The sequence below is a fragment of the Dermatophagoides farinae genome, chromosome 3 (assembly GCF_024713945.1).
Source record: "Dermatophagoides farinae isolate YC_2012a chromosome 3, ASM2471394v1, whole genome shotgun sequence".
NCBI lineage: Eukaryota > Metazoa > Arthropoda > Arachnida > Sarcoptiformes > Pyroglyphidae > Dermatophagoides > Dermatophagoides farinae.
This window is the reverse complement of record NC_134679.1, coordinates 5221047-5241522: the sequence shown is the minus strand read 5'-3', so window position 1 is coordinate 5241522 and position 20476 is coordinate 5221047. Positions and strand designations below refer to the sequence as shown.

At 32.6% G+C, this 20476-nt stretch overlaps 5 protein-coding genes across 7 annotated transcripts; 1 reads left to right on the top strand and 4 right to left on the bottom strand.

Moving 5' to 3' along the window:
• The first annotated feature begins 627 nt into the window (after positions 1-627).
• On the top strand, positions 628-3391 carry LOC124494531 (uncharacterized). Its single transcript, XM_047057709.2, has 3 exons — positions 628-724; positions 913-1304; positions 1386-3391. Exons 2-3 carry the CDS (start codon positions 990-992, stop codon positions 1806-1808), a joined length of 738 nt encoding a protein of 245 aa, XP_046913665.1. The 5' UTR covers positions 628-724; positions 913-989; the 3' UTR covers positions 1809-3391.
• On the bottom strand, positions 2529-5604 carry LOC124494596 (LSM14 family protein trailer hitch). Of its 2 annotated transcripts, none has more exons than XM_047057795.2 (4): positions 4725-5604; positions 4509-4666; positions 3454-4391; positions 2529-3390 (listed from the first exon to the last, which is right to left on the bottom strand). In XM_047057795.2, the coding sequence occupies exons 1-4, from the start codon at positions 4855-4857 to the stop codon at positions 3057-3059; spliced, it is 1563 nt and encodes a 520-aa protein (XP_046913751.2). In that variant the 5' UTR covers positions 4858-5604; the 3' UTR covers positions 2529-3056. The 2 variants fall into 2 exon arrangements, with proteins under 2 accessions (XP_046913751.2, XP_046913750.2); XM_047057794.2 differs by having other exon boundaries at positions 3454-4439; positions 4725-5593.
• Positions 5605-6214: 610 nt separating this feature from the next.
• Positions 6215-12547, bottom strand: LOC124494558 (uncharacterized). 2 transcript variants are annotated; one of them, XM_047057743.2, is made up of 10 exons: positions 10950-12547; positions 9935-10885; positions 9160-9864; positions 8646-8735; positions 8430-8573; positions 7559-8369; positions 7304-7434; positions 7118-7243; positions 6753-7061; positions 6215-6693 (listed from the first exon to the last, which is right to left on the bottom strand). In XM_047057743.2, the coding sequence occupies exons 1-10, from the start codon at positions 11862-11864 to the stop codon at positions 6586-6588; spliced, it is 4290 nt and encodes a 1429-aa protein (XP_046913699.2). In that variant the 5' UTR covers positions 11865-12547; the 3' UTR covers positions 6215-6585. The 2 variants fall into 2 exon arrangements, with proteins under 2 accessions (XP_046913699.2, XP_046913700.2); XM_047057744.2 differs by having other exon boundaries at positions 9935-10861; positions 10950-12535.
• Positions 12548-13138: 591 nt separating this feature from the next.
• On the bottom strand, positions 13139-16134 carry LOC124495280 (uncharacterized). Its single transcript, XM_075729664.1, is given in 7 exon segments — positions 13139-13694; positions 13758-14218; positions 14277-14360; positions 14418-14788; positions 14859-15183; positions 15185-15294; positions 15361-16134. Coding segments are annotated over 7 exon segments (2412 nt in total). The 5' UTR covers positions 15998-16134; the 3' UTR covers positions 13139-13270.
• Positions 16135-18662: 2528 nt separating this feature from the next.
• LOC124494595 (uncharacterized) lies at positions 18663-19289 on the bottom strand. The gene is made up of 2 exons (XM_047057793.2): positions 18994-19289; positions 18663-18932 (listed from the first exon to the last, which is right to left on the bottom strand). The coding sequence occupies exons 1-2, from the start codon at positions 19246-19248 to the stop codon at positions 18663-18665; spliced, it is 525 nt and encodes a 174-aa protein (XP_046913749.2). The 5' UTR covers positions 19249-19289.
• Between the last annotated feature and the right edge of the window lie 1187 nt (positions 19290-20476).

Sequence of the window (20476 nt, the reverse complement as noted above, 5' to 3'; positions counted from 1 at the left end):
CACCATAGCTAACACCAGTATCCAATTTTATTCTAGATATTGTTGTTGGACTTTTTGTTTTCATCACGATTGGTGATTTGTGATTACTTTTATCCATTTTGGTTGGAGAAGTTTTCATTTTTTTCGATGGTGATTTGATCGATGGTTGTATCGATATTTTTGTTTGCTGTGTTTTCAATGTAGAAATTTCATTCAAATTTTTAGCCTTTGTTGGCGACGTAACAGCAACAGTTGTCGTCACCGATCTGGCTGTTATTGATTCATCTTCTTTTTCATCCGGTATTCCAATTATTGTTTTTTCCATTTTTTCGTCACCAATCGTTTTTGTTGTTCCCTGTGATACAATATATCTTTTTGATGGAATATCCGATGTTTCTGGTAATAATGCTGTTGTTATCTGATTACTATTGATTAACTCTTTTGTTGTCGTAGCTGGCGAAAAAGTTGTTGCCGTTGTTGTTGTTGTTGTTTTTGATGGTGATTTACTATTTATTAACAACGATGGATCTTTCAATGAAATATTTTTCATTTTCAATGGACTTTTAGCCATTTTTTTCGAAATGGATAACTTTCTTGATTCATCTTTATTTTTTTTCATTTTTTTACCATCACTTGATTTTATTCTCTTAAGAATTGTTTTACCTTTTCTTCTACTGCTTGTAGAAGTTTTTGTTGTTTTACCTTTTTTGCTTCGTGAATCCATATACTATATGATACTGATAATGTAAGTAACCACCACTATGGATCAAGCTATTACAATAATTGTCACATTTTTTCATTGAAAGTTTCTGTCTTTATATTTAATAATTTGATTAATTTAATTATTTATTGAATATTATGAATGAATTAAATTTTGATTTTTATGGAACAACAAAAAAAACAACTTTTAATTTTTCATCATTTCTTTAACAGATGGCGTGTCAGTCATCTAATCATATCATCTGGTCATCCATACATGTGTTATTGAAAATGAATCAAATTCATCAAATATGAATTCATCATCATCATCATCATCAATAGATCGTAATTTATTGAAACAGATTGTCCAACAATCCAGTATATATAGATCATGTCCATTTTGGCCAAATGAACCAGATTATTTAAAACGATTAAATAAATTCTGGCAAATATCTGCCCATTATGATTGGAAGGAAACATGGGCCGTTGAACATGATAATAAATTTTATTGTTCATTGAATGTGATAAGCAATATTGCTATCGGAAATCAGATTCGAAGATTTTTCGGATTAACACGTAGAAATATAGCATTGGTCAGTACTATGGGTCCAGTTTTGGCCTTTTCGGTATGTTTGACAATGATTTTATCAATGATAAATTAAATTGATGATGATGATGATGATGGTGTTCTTTTCAATCCAATACAGACAATCATGGGCACTGCTATTCATCTTGTCTTCATAACTGGTCCAATATTAGCTAATCCGATTGAAAATCATAATAAACAAATAATAAGATCAACTTTATCACATTTAATTACATCAGTGTTATATCCAATTGTATTTATTACAGGATCATCATTATATTATGCAACTAAATTTCTAACACAACCAATACCTGATGATATGGGCATACGACCAGAGTCGAGAAAATATGTTTGGGAAAAATTTATTAAACAAATGTTTATCAAAAATCGTCGTTCATGGTCAATTTTAGCAGTGGTCAATGTGATTGCTGCTTTTACATTGACCACTATGCAAAGTCAACAAACACAACAATTATTTTGTCAAGAACATAAAAAATATAGAGATGCTCAAATGGAACAAACAATTGGAACACAATTTGAATAGAGTCAAAAAAAAAAATGGCAATAATAATGAAAGAATATTAGAATCAATTTGTGACAATGAAATTCGAAATTTTTTTTTATTGATTTAATATCATTGTCATCATCATCAAAATCAAATTATTCTTTATATGATAATTGAAAAAAACATTTCATTTCTTTTTTTTTTTGAATAATTAGAAATAAATTGAATGATGGGAAATTTTTTTTCCTTCTTATTCGGTTATAAAAAAAATTTTCGGGATTCTTTCATGTTGATGTTCTTTGGATGTATTTTGTATTCATTTTTCCATTGTATAGGTGTGTGTGTGTGGGTGTATGATGTGTTAAAAGTATACATTAAAATCATTATTGATGAACAAAAGACAAAAAAAAAAATTCTACGATATATATCCATTTTAGATGTATTTGAAATAAACTGTGTATTAATAAGAAAAGATGTAGAATTCATTTGTATTTTTTACTCTTTCTCTCTCTGTCTCTCTCTCTCGTTATACAGTAATATTTAATGAATGATATATAATTAATCCATATATAATCATAATCAAGAATTTGTATGTATCAGAATTTGTTTGGTGGTGTGTTCAGAGGAAAGGAAAAAAAATTTTTTTTCGTTTGTTCAAAGTGATGAAAAAAAACCATCTGATAATAGAGACAGACATTCATTAGATACAATTGTTTGGTGACAATAATTTCAACGAGTTATGAAAGAGAAAAAAAAAACATTTTCAAATATATATAGTTTTTTTATATATGTGTTTGTGGTTATACATCTATTTATTAGTGATGGTGATGACTGATGTCGCTAAAATATTTAAGATGTTTTTTTTTATCCAAAAAAACCATTTTTTTTTCTCAATCAACAAAAATATAATTTGATATTCGAAGATTAAAGTAGATTTCAAAATTATCATATCATTATCAATAGTGTGTGATATAAGTGTGTGTTGGTGGGTATATGCGGTTGGGTGTGTGTGTGTGTGTGGACAAATGGTGACAGAACAAAAATTGAAAAACTAAGCAAAGAATTGTATGTTTCTTCACATTCAATAAAATTGTGTGAAGAGCAAGAGAACATCAGAAATATATATGAATTAATGTGATTGTTGTTGTATGTGTGTATGTGTGGAACGGCACAAATCGAAGTTTAAATGAAATTGAAATTTTCTTGAAAATAAAGAGAATGTTCATTGGTTTAATGGAGATAACGGCCGAAAAAAGATGTAATCGACGGTCAATAGTGTAAGCAATTTCAATTTTTAGCCGGCGATACGGGTACCAGATTTGATGATGAAACGGATGCAGCAGCAGCAGCAGAAGTTGATGCTACCGCTGTTGTATTGTTGTTGGTCGTTGAGGATGCATTCGAATTGGGTACACCATTTTGTTGAGGTTTATTAGCCGTATATCCACCTGAATAATTAGCTCGTTGACCACTTCGACTTCGATAATTATGTTGATGACCACGATAGCCACCGAAACGATTGTTTGGTCGGTATCCATTATTACGACGCATCGGAGCAACAACACCAAACGTTTCACGATTCAATTTTCGTTCGGCTTTCCAATCAACACGTTGGACATTTCTAAAAATTTATAAAGCATAATGAATTAATCAACGTCAACGGTAGATACAAATGATAGCTTACCCTTTTTCTCGTTCCAAAGCTTCACAAGAAATTTGATCAAAAAAGGATTTTTCCTTATTATAGCAACCTTCTTTCGATGATGCATCGACTTCCGTTTTAGGAGCAGCGTTCGTTTGTTCACTATTAGAATTAGATGTTTCAGCATCAGAACTTGTAGCAACATTCGTTGAATCACCATTGACTCTCAAACCGGCCAATTTTTCTTCTAATTGTTTGAATTCATCTAGGGCTTTTTCAAAATCAAAATCTGAATCAGGTAAATTCAATGTAGGTTTTGTATGATGTCCAACATTTCGATTTGAAACAAAATTACGATTAGTCTGTCGACGATTAAAATTACTAAAGCCACTGATACCACCAGTCTGGCGATGACCACCATGTTGATTCTGAAATCTATTAGAAAATGAGGTTCGTTGAAAGCCACCCATACTTATGCCACCATTTCGTTGTTGAAATCCATTCATCTGTCCACCACCACGTGATTGATTTATATTCATGCGTCTATTGGTGAAATTATTTTGCCGATTCATGAATGCTCCACCACTTGATCCATCGTGACGATTATTTTGTTGCGATGATGATGTTGATGCCTGTTGTTGTTGTTGTTGTTGACGATTCAATTGATTCGAAGTGCGTTGTGGTAATTGTTTTTGTCCACCAGGAGTTTTCGATCCTTGATGTGATTGACTACCACTAGAACTTGAAGCAATTTGCGCATTTGTAGCATTAGGCTTATTAGCTTGTTTATTAGAGGATTCTGGATGTTGCACAGCATTAACAGATGATTGACCACCGGATGATTTCGATCCAACAGCGGCAGTCGAAGCACTCTGAATACCAGCTTGCTGTAATTGTTGTTGAATTGATGAGGCCGAAGTGCTTGCACCAGAACCAGATTGACCGGCATTGACACCAGCGGCTGGTCCACCGGCTGAAGTCTGCGGAAATGATGATGGGAACGGTGATGGTTGAGATGTTGTCGAATGCTAATAAAAATGAATATTTCAACTGTTTGGAACACAGAACATGCAATATTTTTTCTAAAAATAGCATACCGCTTGTATAATGGCAGGATCAGTCAATGCTGGTGATGGCGGTTTGTCCACAATCAAATCCTTGATATCAGATGCTCTAAATATTATATATTGAAATATTTCATCTCGTGGCGGTACCGGTTTCTCAACGACACGATCTTCCGAACCAAATGACCGTACTAAAATTAAGAATTCGATTGATTATTTATAGAATTGGAAAATCAATGAATATTTTACCTTGAGCAAGAGCAATAGTTGACTCTTTTGCATCAACAGTATAGAGAATACCTTCATAACGAATTTCCGATTTAGAAATCAATGAAATTTTTGACCCAAAAAATGGGGTTGGATTCATTGATGATGTAGCCATTTTTCAATTCAGAAATTGATAACCAATAATCAATACAAACAAGACAAAAATGATTGGATTATCAATCAACACAAAAAAACACGTGAAGATACAAAATTTATGATGTGCAAAAAACCAAAGAAAAAAACAAAATGAAATTCACTAGCAAATGAGTTGAACGTTTTATTTATAGTAAAAAAAAATTGAACGTTTGAACTATATATGAAAATGATGATGACATTAACGTGTCCACCGCGTTAAATGGGTTGTAGAAGCAATGAAAATTGAAAAAAATTCAAATTGATTTACAATCGAGATCAATACAATAGCAAAAAAAATGACAATATGATGAATAAAAAATAGTCTTAATGGCGATGTTGATGATGACAAATTCTTTGATTATCGGTCAAAAAAAAGCGTATTAAAACTAAACTTTACACACACACACACAAACAAACAAAAGCTACATATCAGATTCATCAAAATCAAACCAAACCAAACAAAAAAAAAAATCGAAAACAGGAATTTTTTCAAATCAAATGAAAATGACAATGACGAATAATTTATCAGCAAATAAAAAAAAAAAATTTAAACACTGAAAAACTTAATCTTAATGAATAAATGAGTTTTTCAATTCATCAACATCATCAAATCGAATCACCAAATGAGTTTTCCATACAAATCATCACAAAATGAAAACCAACACTTGAAAAATATAGACAATTTACTCAATCAACACACACACATACACACAAAGAGATATACCATACACACACACACACCGCGATGGTGCTGCTTCCATTCTATACACATATAATGATGATGATGGTGGTGGTGGTGGTGTGGTGTGCTCACTCAACAAACAACTCACACGATATTCCATTGTTCGCTTTTCGTTTTACAAAAAAAATTATTTAAGAGCGAGTGAGAAACTGAACGTTGTTCGTTTTGTCTTTCTTTCTCTTCATTTCTCCTCTTCACAAGATTTACTTTTTTCATAAATGACATACATAGATGGCGGGAGAAATTCAAAATCAAAATGGGAAAATTCCAATTTTTTAATTTCTGAATAGTTCCATTTTTTACAATATTTTTATTCATTCATTCATTCAATATAGTAGATTGATTTTTTTTGTTATACACAAAGAAATAAAAGTAGAAAAAAAAATTAAAAATAATTCGATGAAATTGACTCTCGATTTCATTCATTCATTCATTCGTTTTTTTTTGATTGATTTGTGCAAAAAAATTCGCCATCATTTTTGATTCTAAAGAATCAAAAAAAAAAAAAAAAAAAAAAAACAGACATTTGATGATGAGTGGCAAGAAAAAAAAATTACAACAATAATAGATCGATCGAGATTGATCGAAGAATATTCTTTTCAAGTTTTTTATAATACAATTTTGAATATCAAATATTCTTTATATTTATACATATAGGGCCAACGAAATAAAGATAAGAATCCACATGTTTGTGAGTGTGTGTGTGTGTTTTTTTTTGTAAATATGAACAAAGAGGTATAAGAATTTTTTTTTCTCAACACCAAAAACAATTAAATACACTTGAGTTTGTTCTGAAATGGCAGACAAAGACAAAAAAGGAAACATTTGTATTTATAAATGAAATTAAAAAAAAAATCTGGTGATAATTTACAATCAAGTGAAGAAAAAACAATGGTCAAGTTCAATCATAGATGATGATTTTAAAACAAGTGGCTAAATGAACATTTATATCTCATTTGATTAATGTTATCTAGCATAAACTTTAAATAATGTAGCAGATCGAACCATCGTACGATCACGTTCCATCATAAATAGTACATCTTTCATTGTAACACGTTTATATCGTTTAATAGTCTATATATGAGGATAATTTTATTAGTTTCAATATGTGAAAACCTTAATTGAAAACTTACAGATCTAGATGAACCAAATGATGAACCAAATAATGATTGGCCAATATTTATACTGTTATTGACCGCTGTTTTTTTGACACTGCCATTTGATGGACTGAAACTACTTCCACCACCGTTATCATTCAACGAAGATAAGCTTGTGGAACTGGAATTGGTCATTGTTTTTAATCGTTTCTTTGGATTACCAATAGCTTGTAAGGCAGTTTTATTAGCTTCACGTTGACGTAGCTCTTCCATTTCTAAACGTTGCATTTCTTTAGCTCTTGCTTTGATTGCAATGTGATCAGGATCATCTACTTTGGATCGACTCTGGAAAAAAATTTGATTACAATTAAAAATTTCGTTTTCAAAGCCAAAATCCTTACTTTAGCTGCTTTTATTAAAACTTCTCTTTCTTGTTCTTCATGTCTTCGTTTTTCGATTCGATCCAATTCCTGTAGAAATTGTGCCTGAGCTTTCACATCCTGGACAATTTCATAGTTGGAATTATTCTGGAATGAATATAAATAAAAATGAAACAGTTATTCAAATGATCAGAAAAAAAGACATACCCGTAGATTTTCTTGTCTATGTTCTGCAATTGCTCCTAGTTGTTCGACTAGTGTTTTCAGACGTTCCTCGGCAGCATGTGAAACCAAAGCAACAACATCATGCGAACAATCTTCGAGGTCGTATCGTTTGACTGGAGTTTAGAAGAAAAAAACAACAAAAGATCCTTTGAGAATTCAACATTCAAAATTCTTCACCATGGCAACAGTTGTACTAGTATATTGGGTGTCTTAATTTTATTTTATATTTTCGTTTACCTATTTTATTTAGTTTTTGTTGTAATGGTGATGTATATAAGAATGGTTCATCTTTACAAGAACGAATTTGTTGCCCAATAATTTCGGCATTACCGGCCAATATCCGTTGGCTTTCTTCGGCCAAATTCACACCACCCATTGCCGCCACATCGTTGATATCATCATCATCACGGAAAGATGATGAAGATCCAGTTGCTGTGGCATTACGTTCACCACCAGGGCCAATACTGGAACCGGAAGGTGTCGATGATGATGTCGCCGATGCAGCAACAGCTGCAGCAGCCGCAGCTTTTTCTTCTTTTTCTTTTTTTGCTTTTTCTGATTTCGCTTTTGATTTTGAACTAGATTTTTTCGACTTAGTTGGTAGTGTTTGCACTGACGGCGTTGCCGTTGCTACCGACGCAGGTGATGATAATGGCGGTAGAGGTGGTGGCTGAACAGTTGAATGAATGGGTGGTGGTAAACGAGGATGAGATAATGAGGTATTTGTTGTTTGTAAATTTGAAGACATTGAAATTAAGCTAGGATGTTGATGACCTGAATGAGTAGCAATTGTTGGACCATGTGGATGATGATTTGGCGATGCTAAAACTATAGGACCTAATGAATTTTGTTGTTGGTGATGATTGGAAGTAGAGCCGGGTGGCTGAATTAATTGTTGTTGAGGTGGTGGTGGTGGTTGAAATGATGTTATAATCTGGGAACCAGCAGGAACATTTCCAGCCGGCAATAGATTAGAACCCGGAGCTAATAGACGAAGACTTGGTAATGATGGCCGAGGTTGTGGTACAGCAGGAACCGGACTGATATTCTGCAACAAAAAAAAAAATTTGAATTTTTCTTTTTAAGAAATGTGTACATTCAATATTACTTGAATATGAGGCAAATTCTGAGCCGCAGCTGCCATTGCATTAACATTTGGAAAGGACATTGTAGCACTTGGAGGTGGTGGTTGTACACCTTCGATCTTCAGTTCTTCTTTCATTAAAGAATACCGAAGATAAGGTAAACTTTTCTGTTTTTATGGAAATAAATAAAATAAAATCATTATTATTTTTTGAAAAATCTCTTATCCGAATAATCAAACCTTTAAAAATGGAACAAGACATGGTTGCTCGGAGGAATTCAATTCTCTTTGCAATTGTGTAGTAAAATCTTCTGGTTGTATCGTATCGTCCTGATAAAACATAGAAATGATTATTAAAATGGACAATTTAAAAGAAAAATTTTCTAAATTATATTTTCAATTTTGTCGATTGTCACAGGTATTATACTGTGTTGGTTCGCTGTTGGGCGCTAAATGATATTGAATGCATAGAAAAGGAAAAAATAGACTATAGGTATACTATTGGTTTGAAAAGAGAAAAACAAATAAAATACTATAGCGACAAGATGACGAAAAACAACAAACAAATGGAATCAAATACAGTAATACTCCGCTTAAAGCTGCCTCGATTAGCGCGGTTTCAATTTAACTCCGTTTTTTGACCATATTACATTGTATATGAAAAGCTAAAAAAATCAACAACAACAAACAGTGTGGATAAAATAGGGCCAAAAGAATGACATGACAACCGAGTTTGATTATACAGGTTACATACAATTAGTCCTTGAATAAGTGTCTTGACATTCGTTGCCACACTTTCCGGTTGTTCACTAGCCAATCGTATCAATGTTGAGAGGAAATTTTTACATTTCATTTTTGCTGTAGTTGGTGACATTTGGGATGGAGCTGCAGAATTGGCCTGTGAATTGGCAGCCGTTGTATGTACCCTTAAGGGTGGATGTCCACTAGGTGTTGTTGCTGCAACTGATGCGGCATTTGATGGAGATGATTGTGTCGGTGATTGGGGTGTTGATGAAATCCCGGGTGTTATTTGACTTGGTGTCGGTATTGAAACATTACTGGCAATCATTTGAGATGTAACAGTTGGTGGTAGTAACTGTGATACTTGAGGTACTTTATTCGCTGCAATTGTAGCCACTTGTGTATTACCACCACCAGCGGCTGCTGCTAATGTAGCCGGTAAAACAATCGAACTTCCGGCCAATTGTGTTCGTATGGTTGCAGCAGTAGGTGGTTGTATTGAAACATTTGGACCAGTTGTCGGTACGGATGTCGCTCCGGGTGGTGCTGCAGTTGGCAATCGTAATCTCAAATGTGTTGGAGTTTGTATTTGATGTCCAGCTACTGTTGGTGGTGTTGAAGCAGCCAATGCCTGTGGACTAACATTTACCATATGCATTTGACCATTTTCCGTTTTGACGAATATTGCTTGTCCACGAACTAGTCCAGGTAGTGTGAGCTAAAGAGTCGAGATGACAAATTTTTATAATGAAATAACAAATTTCAAATATGCAGAACAAAAAACATACCGAAGCTGGAAAACTTGACGCTCGACTAGGTAATCGTACCTGAGAATTTTGAAATTGCATCAAACGTGGTTGCATCGGTGCACCTGTTTTCGTTTGAATTGTTGTGGCATTTGTTCCGGTTATTATATTCGAAACAGTATAACCAGCAGGGGCCGAAACGGCTGTAGGCACTGTTAATGGATTATGACTAGGACTATTCACATTGACAATCTGAAATTGTAGATTCGATGTATTATGTGCGGAAACAGTGGCTAATTGCTGTTGTAAATGAGCCTGTTGTTGTGCCCGTGGATCCAATACAATTGAATTCGAAAGGGATACTTGTGGCATTTGAACTTGATGATGGTTATTACGAATCGTCGTTTGATTTGTGGGTGGATGTGTTTGTATCAACATTGGTTGTTGACCACCATTTGTATGTTGTAAATTTAAAATAGGCGCAGATTTCTGTGCCATCGGCATTCTCGTTGTTACATTATTATTGTTATTATTATTAATTTGATGATTCGCTGTCATCACAAATGGCGAACAACTTGTTGGTGTTGTTATTGCACTTGTTTGATGAATTTGTGTTGTTACTATCGGCGCAGGTGTTGAACGAATAGCCGCCGCCGGTAATGATGGTGTTACCGGTGTTGTTATTAACGGCATAGCTGTATTATTTGTAATAGCTGTTGATGGCATAACAAGTGATTGTGAAACTGCAATCGATTGTTGTTGTTGTTGTTGAGGAACAGCAGCATTCAATTGACCGACTGTAATTGTCTGTGGTTGCTGTATCGAAGATGTTAATGATGATGATGATGATGTTGTGACTGTCGAAGTCACCGACGATGAATTTGTAGATGATGATAATGAAGGCGATTCTGGTGGTGTCATTGTTCCATTCGTTAATGAAGATGAATGCGGTTTTAACAATGTTGTTTGCTGTTGTTGTGTCATATTAGAAATCTAATTACAAATTGTTTTTAGAAAAAAATCAACTTTTTAATAATTTAAATTTAAATTCACTTACCGAACTATTTACAGGTTGTGGAGAATTAGCACTTAATAAAATTCTTTTACCACCGCCTCCGGTTGTTGTTGAATTTGTTGTTGAAGCAGCGGCAGCTGTAGTTACAAATTCTAATGATGGCGTTTGCGCCAAACTAGAATTCGTTATTGTTGATGATGATTCGAATTTATGTTGTTGTTGTTGTTGAGATTCTGTTGATAATGAATTTGAATTTTTAATATGATCCATCAACATTAATGTATCTTCATTAGTATTTTCATTCGATACTTGTTGTTGTCCAATAGGAACATCGATATTTGTTGTTAGTGTTGAATCGATATTATCAGTCGATAGTGATTGAATATCTAATGAATTATTATCATCATTATTATATAATGATCCATTTGTTGTCGTTGTTGTTTTAGTGATAGGTGGTGATGATAATGATAATGAAGCATTGAGTTGTTGTTGTGATTCATCATTTAATATATTATCACTATTATTTGTTGATAATGACGATGGTTCGTGTGAATTCGTTGATGATGATGATTGTTGTTGTTGATGCATTGATGGTGATGGAACAGAAAGAGAAGTAGGTGATGATAAAACAGGAGGTGGTGGCAATGAATCACTTTCACTATTGTTTAATGACATCAAGAAAGATGATTCTATTGATGATTCCAATTGGCCTACAATCTGTGATATTGTACCAGAATCATCACCACCAAAAATATCTACATCAATAGGTGTTGTTGCTGTTTTACCATTTTTATCAATCATTCCATGAGTACCATTAGTTCCGGTGTCAATATTGCCACCAACAACCGTACTAGTATCACCACCACTAATAACGCCATCATCATCACCACCAGCAATTGAATCTACTCCAGTCATGTCGGTTGTCGTCGTTGCTGGTGGTGGTTGTTCGGTATCCATACGATGGATAGTAATTTTTGGTTTGTTTTTTTTTGTTTTAGATTTGAATTTGAATTTTTTTAACAATTTAGATTATCAAAACTTTTCTTCGAATTTCGATAAGATGTACAATATGATGAAATGATGATTAAAAAATAAAAGTCGATACAGTGTGTGTGTGTGTGTGTGTGTGTGCGGGTGTGCGTCACAATATTTAATGACACAATGAAAGTAAAAAACAAATAATTATTATTCGAATTTCAATCATTCATTGATTGTGATAATTATGATGATGATATTGTTTGACTCAAAAAAGTTTACATGATTCACATGGAACATAACTTGATTCAATGACCTGATAATAATAATAATATATATTTTGTTGTGAAATGTAAGGTAAATGTTTTATCGATAATTATTATATATTGAAAAACATTAATGAAAACAAAAATAAAAAAAAATGATGATGATGATGATGATATTGAGACCTAAAGAAATCAGATTGGATTTAGCGACTGGTGGTTGTATTGCCAATGCTGTTGTTGTTTGCAGATATATATATTATATATATATTTTTTATATGTTGAGGAGATTCGTGCTGGATGAATGGATGAAAATTCGTTCAATCAATTCATTATAAGCAAACAGCATCGTCACAACCACACAAACATACAACACATACAACACACACACACAATAACATTAACGTCAACTTTTGGTGCTCATTCCACAAAATCTTAATTTTACCACTATCATTAATAATAATGAAGAAATTTTTCTCTCTTTCTTTTTCTCTTTTTACACAAACATTTCTTTCTCTCATTTCATTTGTTTTGTATGCCACTACTATGGGTTTTTTTTTTACTACGTATAAATCCGGGATTTTTTTTTGTATTCCGGTAATAGTAGCATTAAAATATGAAGAGCATTATTATTTTTTTTTGCATTTTATGCTAACAGTCAATAATTATGATACTGGTGGATGAATACTTATAAGCCATATATGCATGGACGATATTGGCGCGGCCATTTTTCCTCTTTCATTTTTCATCAGTCATCATCATCATCATCATCATTATTATTATTATTATTACCATCATTAATTCTAGTAGCGCGATTTGTGATTGATCCAATCAGGTGTAAATAGCAACAATTAGTAAAAATAGACAAAAAAAATTTTTTTTTTTTTGATGGCAAAAAAGTATCCGAACTTTATTTCTTCACAAAAAAAAACAATAAAAGGATCAACATTACATGAACTTTACAAAAATGAAATAAGGAATTATTCGTTGTGGTCGGCCGTATATAGTATATAATTCATCTTTGCCGTTTTTAGAAATATTAATGAGAAATCGATTGATGAAAATTATATATTTTTTTTTATTATAAGGATAGAGATGAGAGATCTATTGGTGAATTAATCGATCCTAATGGAATCGTCGTCCGATACCTCTACGTTCAAATCGACGACCATCACGACGACGACTATCGGGTGATGGTCGACGATCATGATTACCACCAAATGATGGACGTCCACTACTGCTATGTCGATCCCCTCCAATAATGCCAGGTCGATGTTTTGAGATTGGAGTAAATTCACCAAATTCACGATTTCGTCTCATTCTGCCACGTTCAACATCACGCCAATCATTTGGTCGAGTCTTGAAATGATGAATGCCAACATTTTTTGCCACAAACCATCCATTACGATTTTTCATCAATAAAGATTCTTTTTTTGATAATTCTTGTGTAATCGCAGCACGAACTTGTTCATTCGATAATTTCATTATGTTTTCAACAATACGTGAACCATATTTGTTACATGCAAGCAGATGATATTTACCCAAAAGTCTATGAAAAAAAAATAAATTTAAATTTATAAGAAATTCTTAAAACCGTTTGATCCAGACAAACCTTTCGACTAATTCGGATTTATGTTTCAATTCAACGTCTGGAGATTGTAGAAAGCTATCAATCACATGACTACCGCTTCGATCCTGACATGTACGCATAAGATTATCAATAGACATTGATAGCAGACTTTTGGATAATTTATATGGATCTTTATAAGTAAACATATGCTGCAACATCAATGATCCATATAGCCAAATTTGATTGGCAAAATTTCGTCGGCTATGCGAATCGCGACGATCCGAATTTGGTGATGGTTCATAGAATAACATCTGTGGCACTACATTCAATTGTTTATCCTTTGGTTCATAAGAATCAAACGCTTTCATCATTGCTGTCACCAATGGTGTTTGCATTTTTGGTTGATCATGACAATTCTTGGCTAAACAAACTCCAATACCAGAACGGCCTATTTGAAATAATTCTTTGAGATCAGGAAACAAATCCTGAGAAACATCGCTAAACTGTAGAACAAAACAAAAAATGGTCAATCGAAAATAAATCTTACTGGAAAAAACTAACCAGATTCTCGTCTTTTATAGCATCAATCAAACGCTGGATGATAAATTGAGAAATTTCATGCCTCCAGAATAATTTCAAATTGCTCTATAAAAAAAATTACAAATTTCATATTAGATGGGTAAAAATTTAAATCTAGCTTACCTTCAAATATTTAGTCCAAATTTTACTCAACCGTGATTCGGATGCCACCAATAACATAATTTCCACAATATAAGCTCCATTAGCTGATTGACAAATCTGATCCCGAATCTCATTGGTAGCAAAAACAATTTCAACCAATTTTTTAACGACCATTTGGCATAATTCCGTATAACGAACTCTCAATATGAACAATAAATATTGACCCACACTGGTACAGCGCGAGAAAATTAATTCACGACATTCATCATCGGATGCATCCAATACGATAGCTTTGGCTAAACGTTTAAGGAAATGCTTCGAAGATTGTGGTATTTCTTTGATGATCATATCGCCTGAAATCATTGCTTCGAGATCGATTTTAGCACCAGCAGCTATATATTGATTATTTTTGTATAAATTATCATGACAGTGACAAATGTTCAACAATCTACATACCATTACCAAAACGCATATTTTTTCGATTCCAACCACGGCCGATTCGAATACCACCCAATGCTTCCATAGTTGTGATCAACAAATGATTCTCACGTTCAGTAGATTCATTCAGAAACGACTTAAGATTATCGATGACAAATTTAGCCACACCATCCATCCATTTAAGAATCCATTTAGCAGTATCAGTCTCCAAATCTTTCTGTTTTGCCAATTCTTTCATGAGTATATCATAAATACTTTCCAATACAGCATGTGTATTCACATCGGTTGTCCAATCAATCGTAAATAATTCTGGTGATATTTTATCGATAATTTTTTTTGGATTTATTAAAGTCATTCATATTTTCCAATAACCATACAATACAGGCGGATGAATGTCGATATTTGCATAATTTAAATTCTTTTCCCTTTATATTATTCATAAGGTTTTCAATAAAAAGTTCTAGCAATAAAATAAAAAAAAACATTTTAAATTAAAATCAATTTTTAAAGCAAAAAAAAAATTTACCTTCATCCGTTGGATCATGAAATTTGTCCTGTGCTCTACGATGCATTCGTTTGAAATAGGAATCATCATAATCTTTGTCCTTTGAATCATTTTCATGTTTTTTGCTACTACTACTACTACCAGTGGATTTACCTGAGGATTTTTTCTTCATTTCTTTATCCTCTTTTTTCGATGATGATAATGATGTTGATCCTTTTTTTGGTGATGATTTTGATTTCGAATCGGAATTCGATTTAGTTTCCGACGTTTTACTTTTGCTTTTCGGTGTTTTTAGCTCATCTTTAATTTCAATTTCATTATCATCATCTTCGGCATCATCATTATTATCGTTACCATTATGATGATTTCCATCATCAATTTCCTCGTCCTCGTCATCATGTTGATTCATTTCATCTGTTGTATAGTTCATTCCATTTGGTTGAATAGAATCCTCTTTGATGTCGTCTCGAATATTCATTGTCGAAACCTCATCATCATCGTCAACGTTGGCCACTTCCTTGATTATTTCTTCACCATCTTCATCACGTGACATGGACATTGATTCTTCTTGTTCATCTTCAACAATTTGTTTAATTTTTTTTGCCGGTGATGTTTTGGCCGTTGTTACCGATTTACGTTTTGTTCGTCTTGGTGGCATGATTGCTTGTTCAAATCAAATCAAGAAAAACTATATATTCAATACCTGATATAATTTCGGCTAAAGAAATAGAAGTGAGAAGCAATTGATTAGCATTCGTAATTTATTATCCATGTGAACGATATTATTTTAGACACAATAGGCAAACAAAATTTTGAAACAAATTTATCTGCAGCATATAATTCCGTTTCCGAAAAAAAGTTTTCAAAATCACTTTTCTCTTATCCAGAATGAACAAAAATGTTCGCCGGGCATATTTATTATCAATATATTCACATTATATTCGAATCGAATCAATGAACCAACACAATTACTATAGCCCATAAAACCATAACTCAAAGATTGAGGTAAGAAATTCTTAATAATTAAAGGGGCCATAATTTTATATAATCGCAATACCCGTTGGCCACCAATATCAGTAGTGACAAAAAGAATAAATTCATCATCAAATCGATACATTTAAAACAGTTTTTCTATGCATGTTTTTTTTTGTTGATCTTGTATGATCATCACCATCATATATGTATCGTTGTCTGTAACAATGGAATAATTGGTTGATTATATTGGAAAAAATAGTTAGCGGAAAAACAAAATTAATTTGCAACAACTTTTCAATGGTTTCAATCAATTAAAATCGATTTTTTTATGAGTATACGATAATTTAGTTAGCAATGGTAGCAATCAAGAAAAAATTTTGAAATTTATAAATTCGATGGCAATCGATCACCACAATCAATAATCATCATAAAAATGAAATTAATTAATTGACTTACCTTCGATGATGGATAAATTACAATACACAATAAGTTTAAAATCCAAAGGAACGAAAATGATGAATTAAAATTTTAATATAAACGACCAGAACAGAATAAAGCATGCATATATATGAACACAATACAAGAACACAATATTGGGTTTATGTGATCGATAGCATTGAGCGGTTTGAGCAACCAGAAAAAAATCATTCATAAACACTATTCATAGGCGTCAGCACTTGTTTATTTATTCGAAATGAAACGTCATTTAAATTGGTGCTTCCAGCGTCATCTATCCACTAAGAATGATATTAAAATTGAAATTTTTTTTTATCAAAACTTGAAAATCTTTTTTTTTAAATAATTAATGTATTTCTTAACTTAATATCCAGCAATCATGAATCGAATGGTGAATTTTTCATTTCTTGAATATAATCAATTGATGGTTGTTTTTGTCCATTTAATTGAATGCTGAATTGTCATCATAGTGATTGATAGCAATCATTGGTTATACCAAAACATTGCAATAACAACAACAACAACAACAACAATAACAACATGATGCAAATTTTAATCGTCAAAAGGTTTGTATTTTTATATAATTCTATCCAATTTATTCATTTGATTTCATCGATTGGTGCTAAGAGAATTGATTTGCAATTTGCAATACATCAACATACCCATCGATTTTGATCATCATAATATACTTATAATCATTAAATTAATAAAATAAATCTTCGTATGAGACAAACAATTGAATGGCCATGTTTTTTTTTTATTTCGTTGTCTATCATCTTGTCAATTGCTGTTTTGTCTATTTGCTAAAAAGTTGAAAGAGAAAGAGAGAGAGAATGAATAATGAATGATCGCTGCATCATATTTATGTTTGCTATTCAAGGATTGGACAGTGGTCACTGTTTTATAAATGAATATATTCAATATATACGATGAGCATAGAAAGGCATAAAGCTAATGATTATCATACAAACAATAATGAACAAATCATTATATTTTTCTTGCTGTATACTAATCATCTTATTATTGTTTCCGATTATTTTTTTTTTTTAGAAACAGATTGGTGTATGCTGCAGCAATTGAATCAATCATCATCATCATCGATTAACAGCGGCAACACCAATGTCAATCAGTAACGTAACGACGGTAGTAACCGTATTGCTATATCTATGATAATTTTTTTTTTAAATATTAAAAAAAATCCATCATCAATGTCTAAGCAATATGATCATCATCATCATCATTCAGGTTCGATCCTTGTTGATCACACACATACATCACAAAGTTTCAAGCTAATCATACCAATGAAAAATGCTAAATGTTTGATTCGGAGCCTCTTAGTTAGTTTTTGTGAAATCCTATGATGATAAATTCGTCTACAGTTATTCATAATGGCCAAACACAGATATATAAATCAAATGAACAATTGTGTGATTGGCATTCGAGTGTCACCGAAATGGGAAAAAAACGAATGAATGAAAGAGAGAGAGAGAGAGAGAGAGAGAGAGAGTGGAGATGATCACTTCATTCAATTAGTCATTGGCCTTGTGGCTGTCATCATCATGATGACAACGACGGTAATCAAATAGACGTCACCCATCAATATAATAATCCTCGTGGACTATCTTTTTCATTAACCATTCAATTGATCAAAATTGAATAAATCACAAGGCGCCATTGATTATGTTCGATTATGGAATTAGTCAATCCAAAATCCTAGTGATCATCAGCATGTTGATGAATAAACAAAAACTTGATGATGATGACACACACACACACCATTAGCCTTGAGATGAGTACGGATAAGATGGAATTTGTAAAAATATTGAATTTATTTGTTTCATTTTAATTTGAAATGAAATATTACAATGAAAAAGATAAATAAATAACAGTGATCATATGTTGAATATTGGAACAAATTGATCATATAGATCGAGCAGATAAAGCATGATGAGGCCAATCATAGACCAATGAATGAGACAGGTGATTAGGTAATATGAACTGATCTCAAAATTAATTACCATGATGAACATTGTATCCAGAATGGAATAAAGTAAATAGATAAAAGTGAGATTATAATTATCGATAATGGCAGCCAACAGTCCAATCGTGTTGAAAAAGATGGCGGTCAAACTGGAACAAAGTGCCAATATAACTACATAACGCTATGAAAAATAAATCCGGTTAGATTTAAGACACAAATGTAAATCAAAATATTATGCATACCTGAATGGAATAAATTGCGATCCGGGAGAATCGTTTATGCAATTCTTGAGCCGATGATCCTGGCATACGAAGAGCAACGAATAGCTGAAACAATTGTATGAGCACTGTAGACACGGTCCATATGATAATTGACCATTTTTTCAAGAGAAAATATTGTTCCGGTTTTATTAAACCAAATGATATGGATGATGAAGACGTATCACTGTAACGATCATTATTATTGTCTGGCTCCTCGTCAGATGATGTTTCGATCATGGCTATTCCATTAGCTGAAACGTTTCATGTAATAAAAATTCAACCAAAAATATGAACAATCAAACAATAAGTCAGGATTGAATGTCGAATTAAATCCGTTTGAAATTTTCGAATTTTGTAAATTCGATTTTAATATTTGTTTTCCAGATCGGATAGCCATTGTTATTTTCTATGATAGATAAGCCTAGCCAAACACATTCTACATAACGCTGAATGATTAATTCTTTCGACGATTATAAGAATCAATTTAATATATCTGCATTGATCAAGGCTTCATTGAGAAAGGTCATCATACTATGATTTAATGATGATAGTAGCAGAATAAATTATTCAAATCTTCAAGTCAAACTGGTCATTGCCTCGGATGTTATGTGTATGCCTGAGGCAAGATAAGGCCATATGTAAGAGCTTATCATTTGATGGATTTCGAAATACTGTCAATATGAATGATGGCCCTATTGATGGTCATGGTGGCTATTACACGCTCGATTCAATTCATTTCATTATACCATGAACAAACTGTCCATGTGTTCCCATATCTAATGAGAGAAAGTCATGTTTTATTGAATTCTCAGAGTCAGAAATGAAGAATCATTAATGATCCAAGATGTACAACATCGACGACCGATATCATACGTAGGTGCATACTGGTCTTTAAATAAATGATTCAAGTGATTGGCACCTGGCGTCCTAAAGACATGGTCAAACAAAGTGCATGTGTAATATGAGATATCGCGTCTGAACTTCATCATGTAATCAGGAAATGAATTCACCCACGCCATCATTGTAATTATTGGACCATTTTATAATATCCATTTTTTTTAATTTGACTTTGTATGAATTGAATTAAATTTAGAATTCACAAGTCCTTGTCTTTGAGTTCACCTTAAATTGATGCTTATCCATCATTGTATTGATCACAAAATTTAATAGCACAATCAATTTGACCAAAAGTTGCTGATAACATTTAGCCATATATGTGTTGTCAAAAATAGATTCAATAAGCGAAAGCTATTCGCTAATGGCAAGTGATTATTCAACAAACTGGTTATTACGAACAGAACATCCCATTTCCCTTTCATTAAACTACCTCGAGCAGGCGCTAGGTGATGGCCGATTGAATGATATAACCCTAGTGATGACAATGAAAAAAACAACCTGGTCAATCAGGCGAATGAAAGGGCATAGAAGAGCAAAGAATGTTTTGCTTGCTGGTTATTTTTAACGA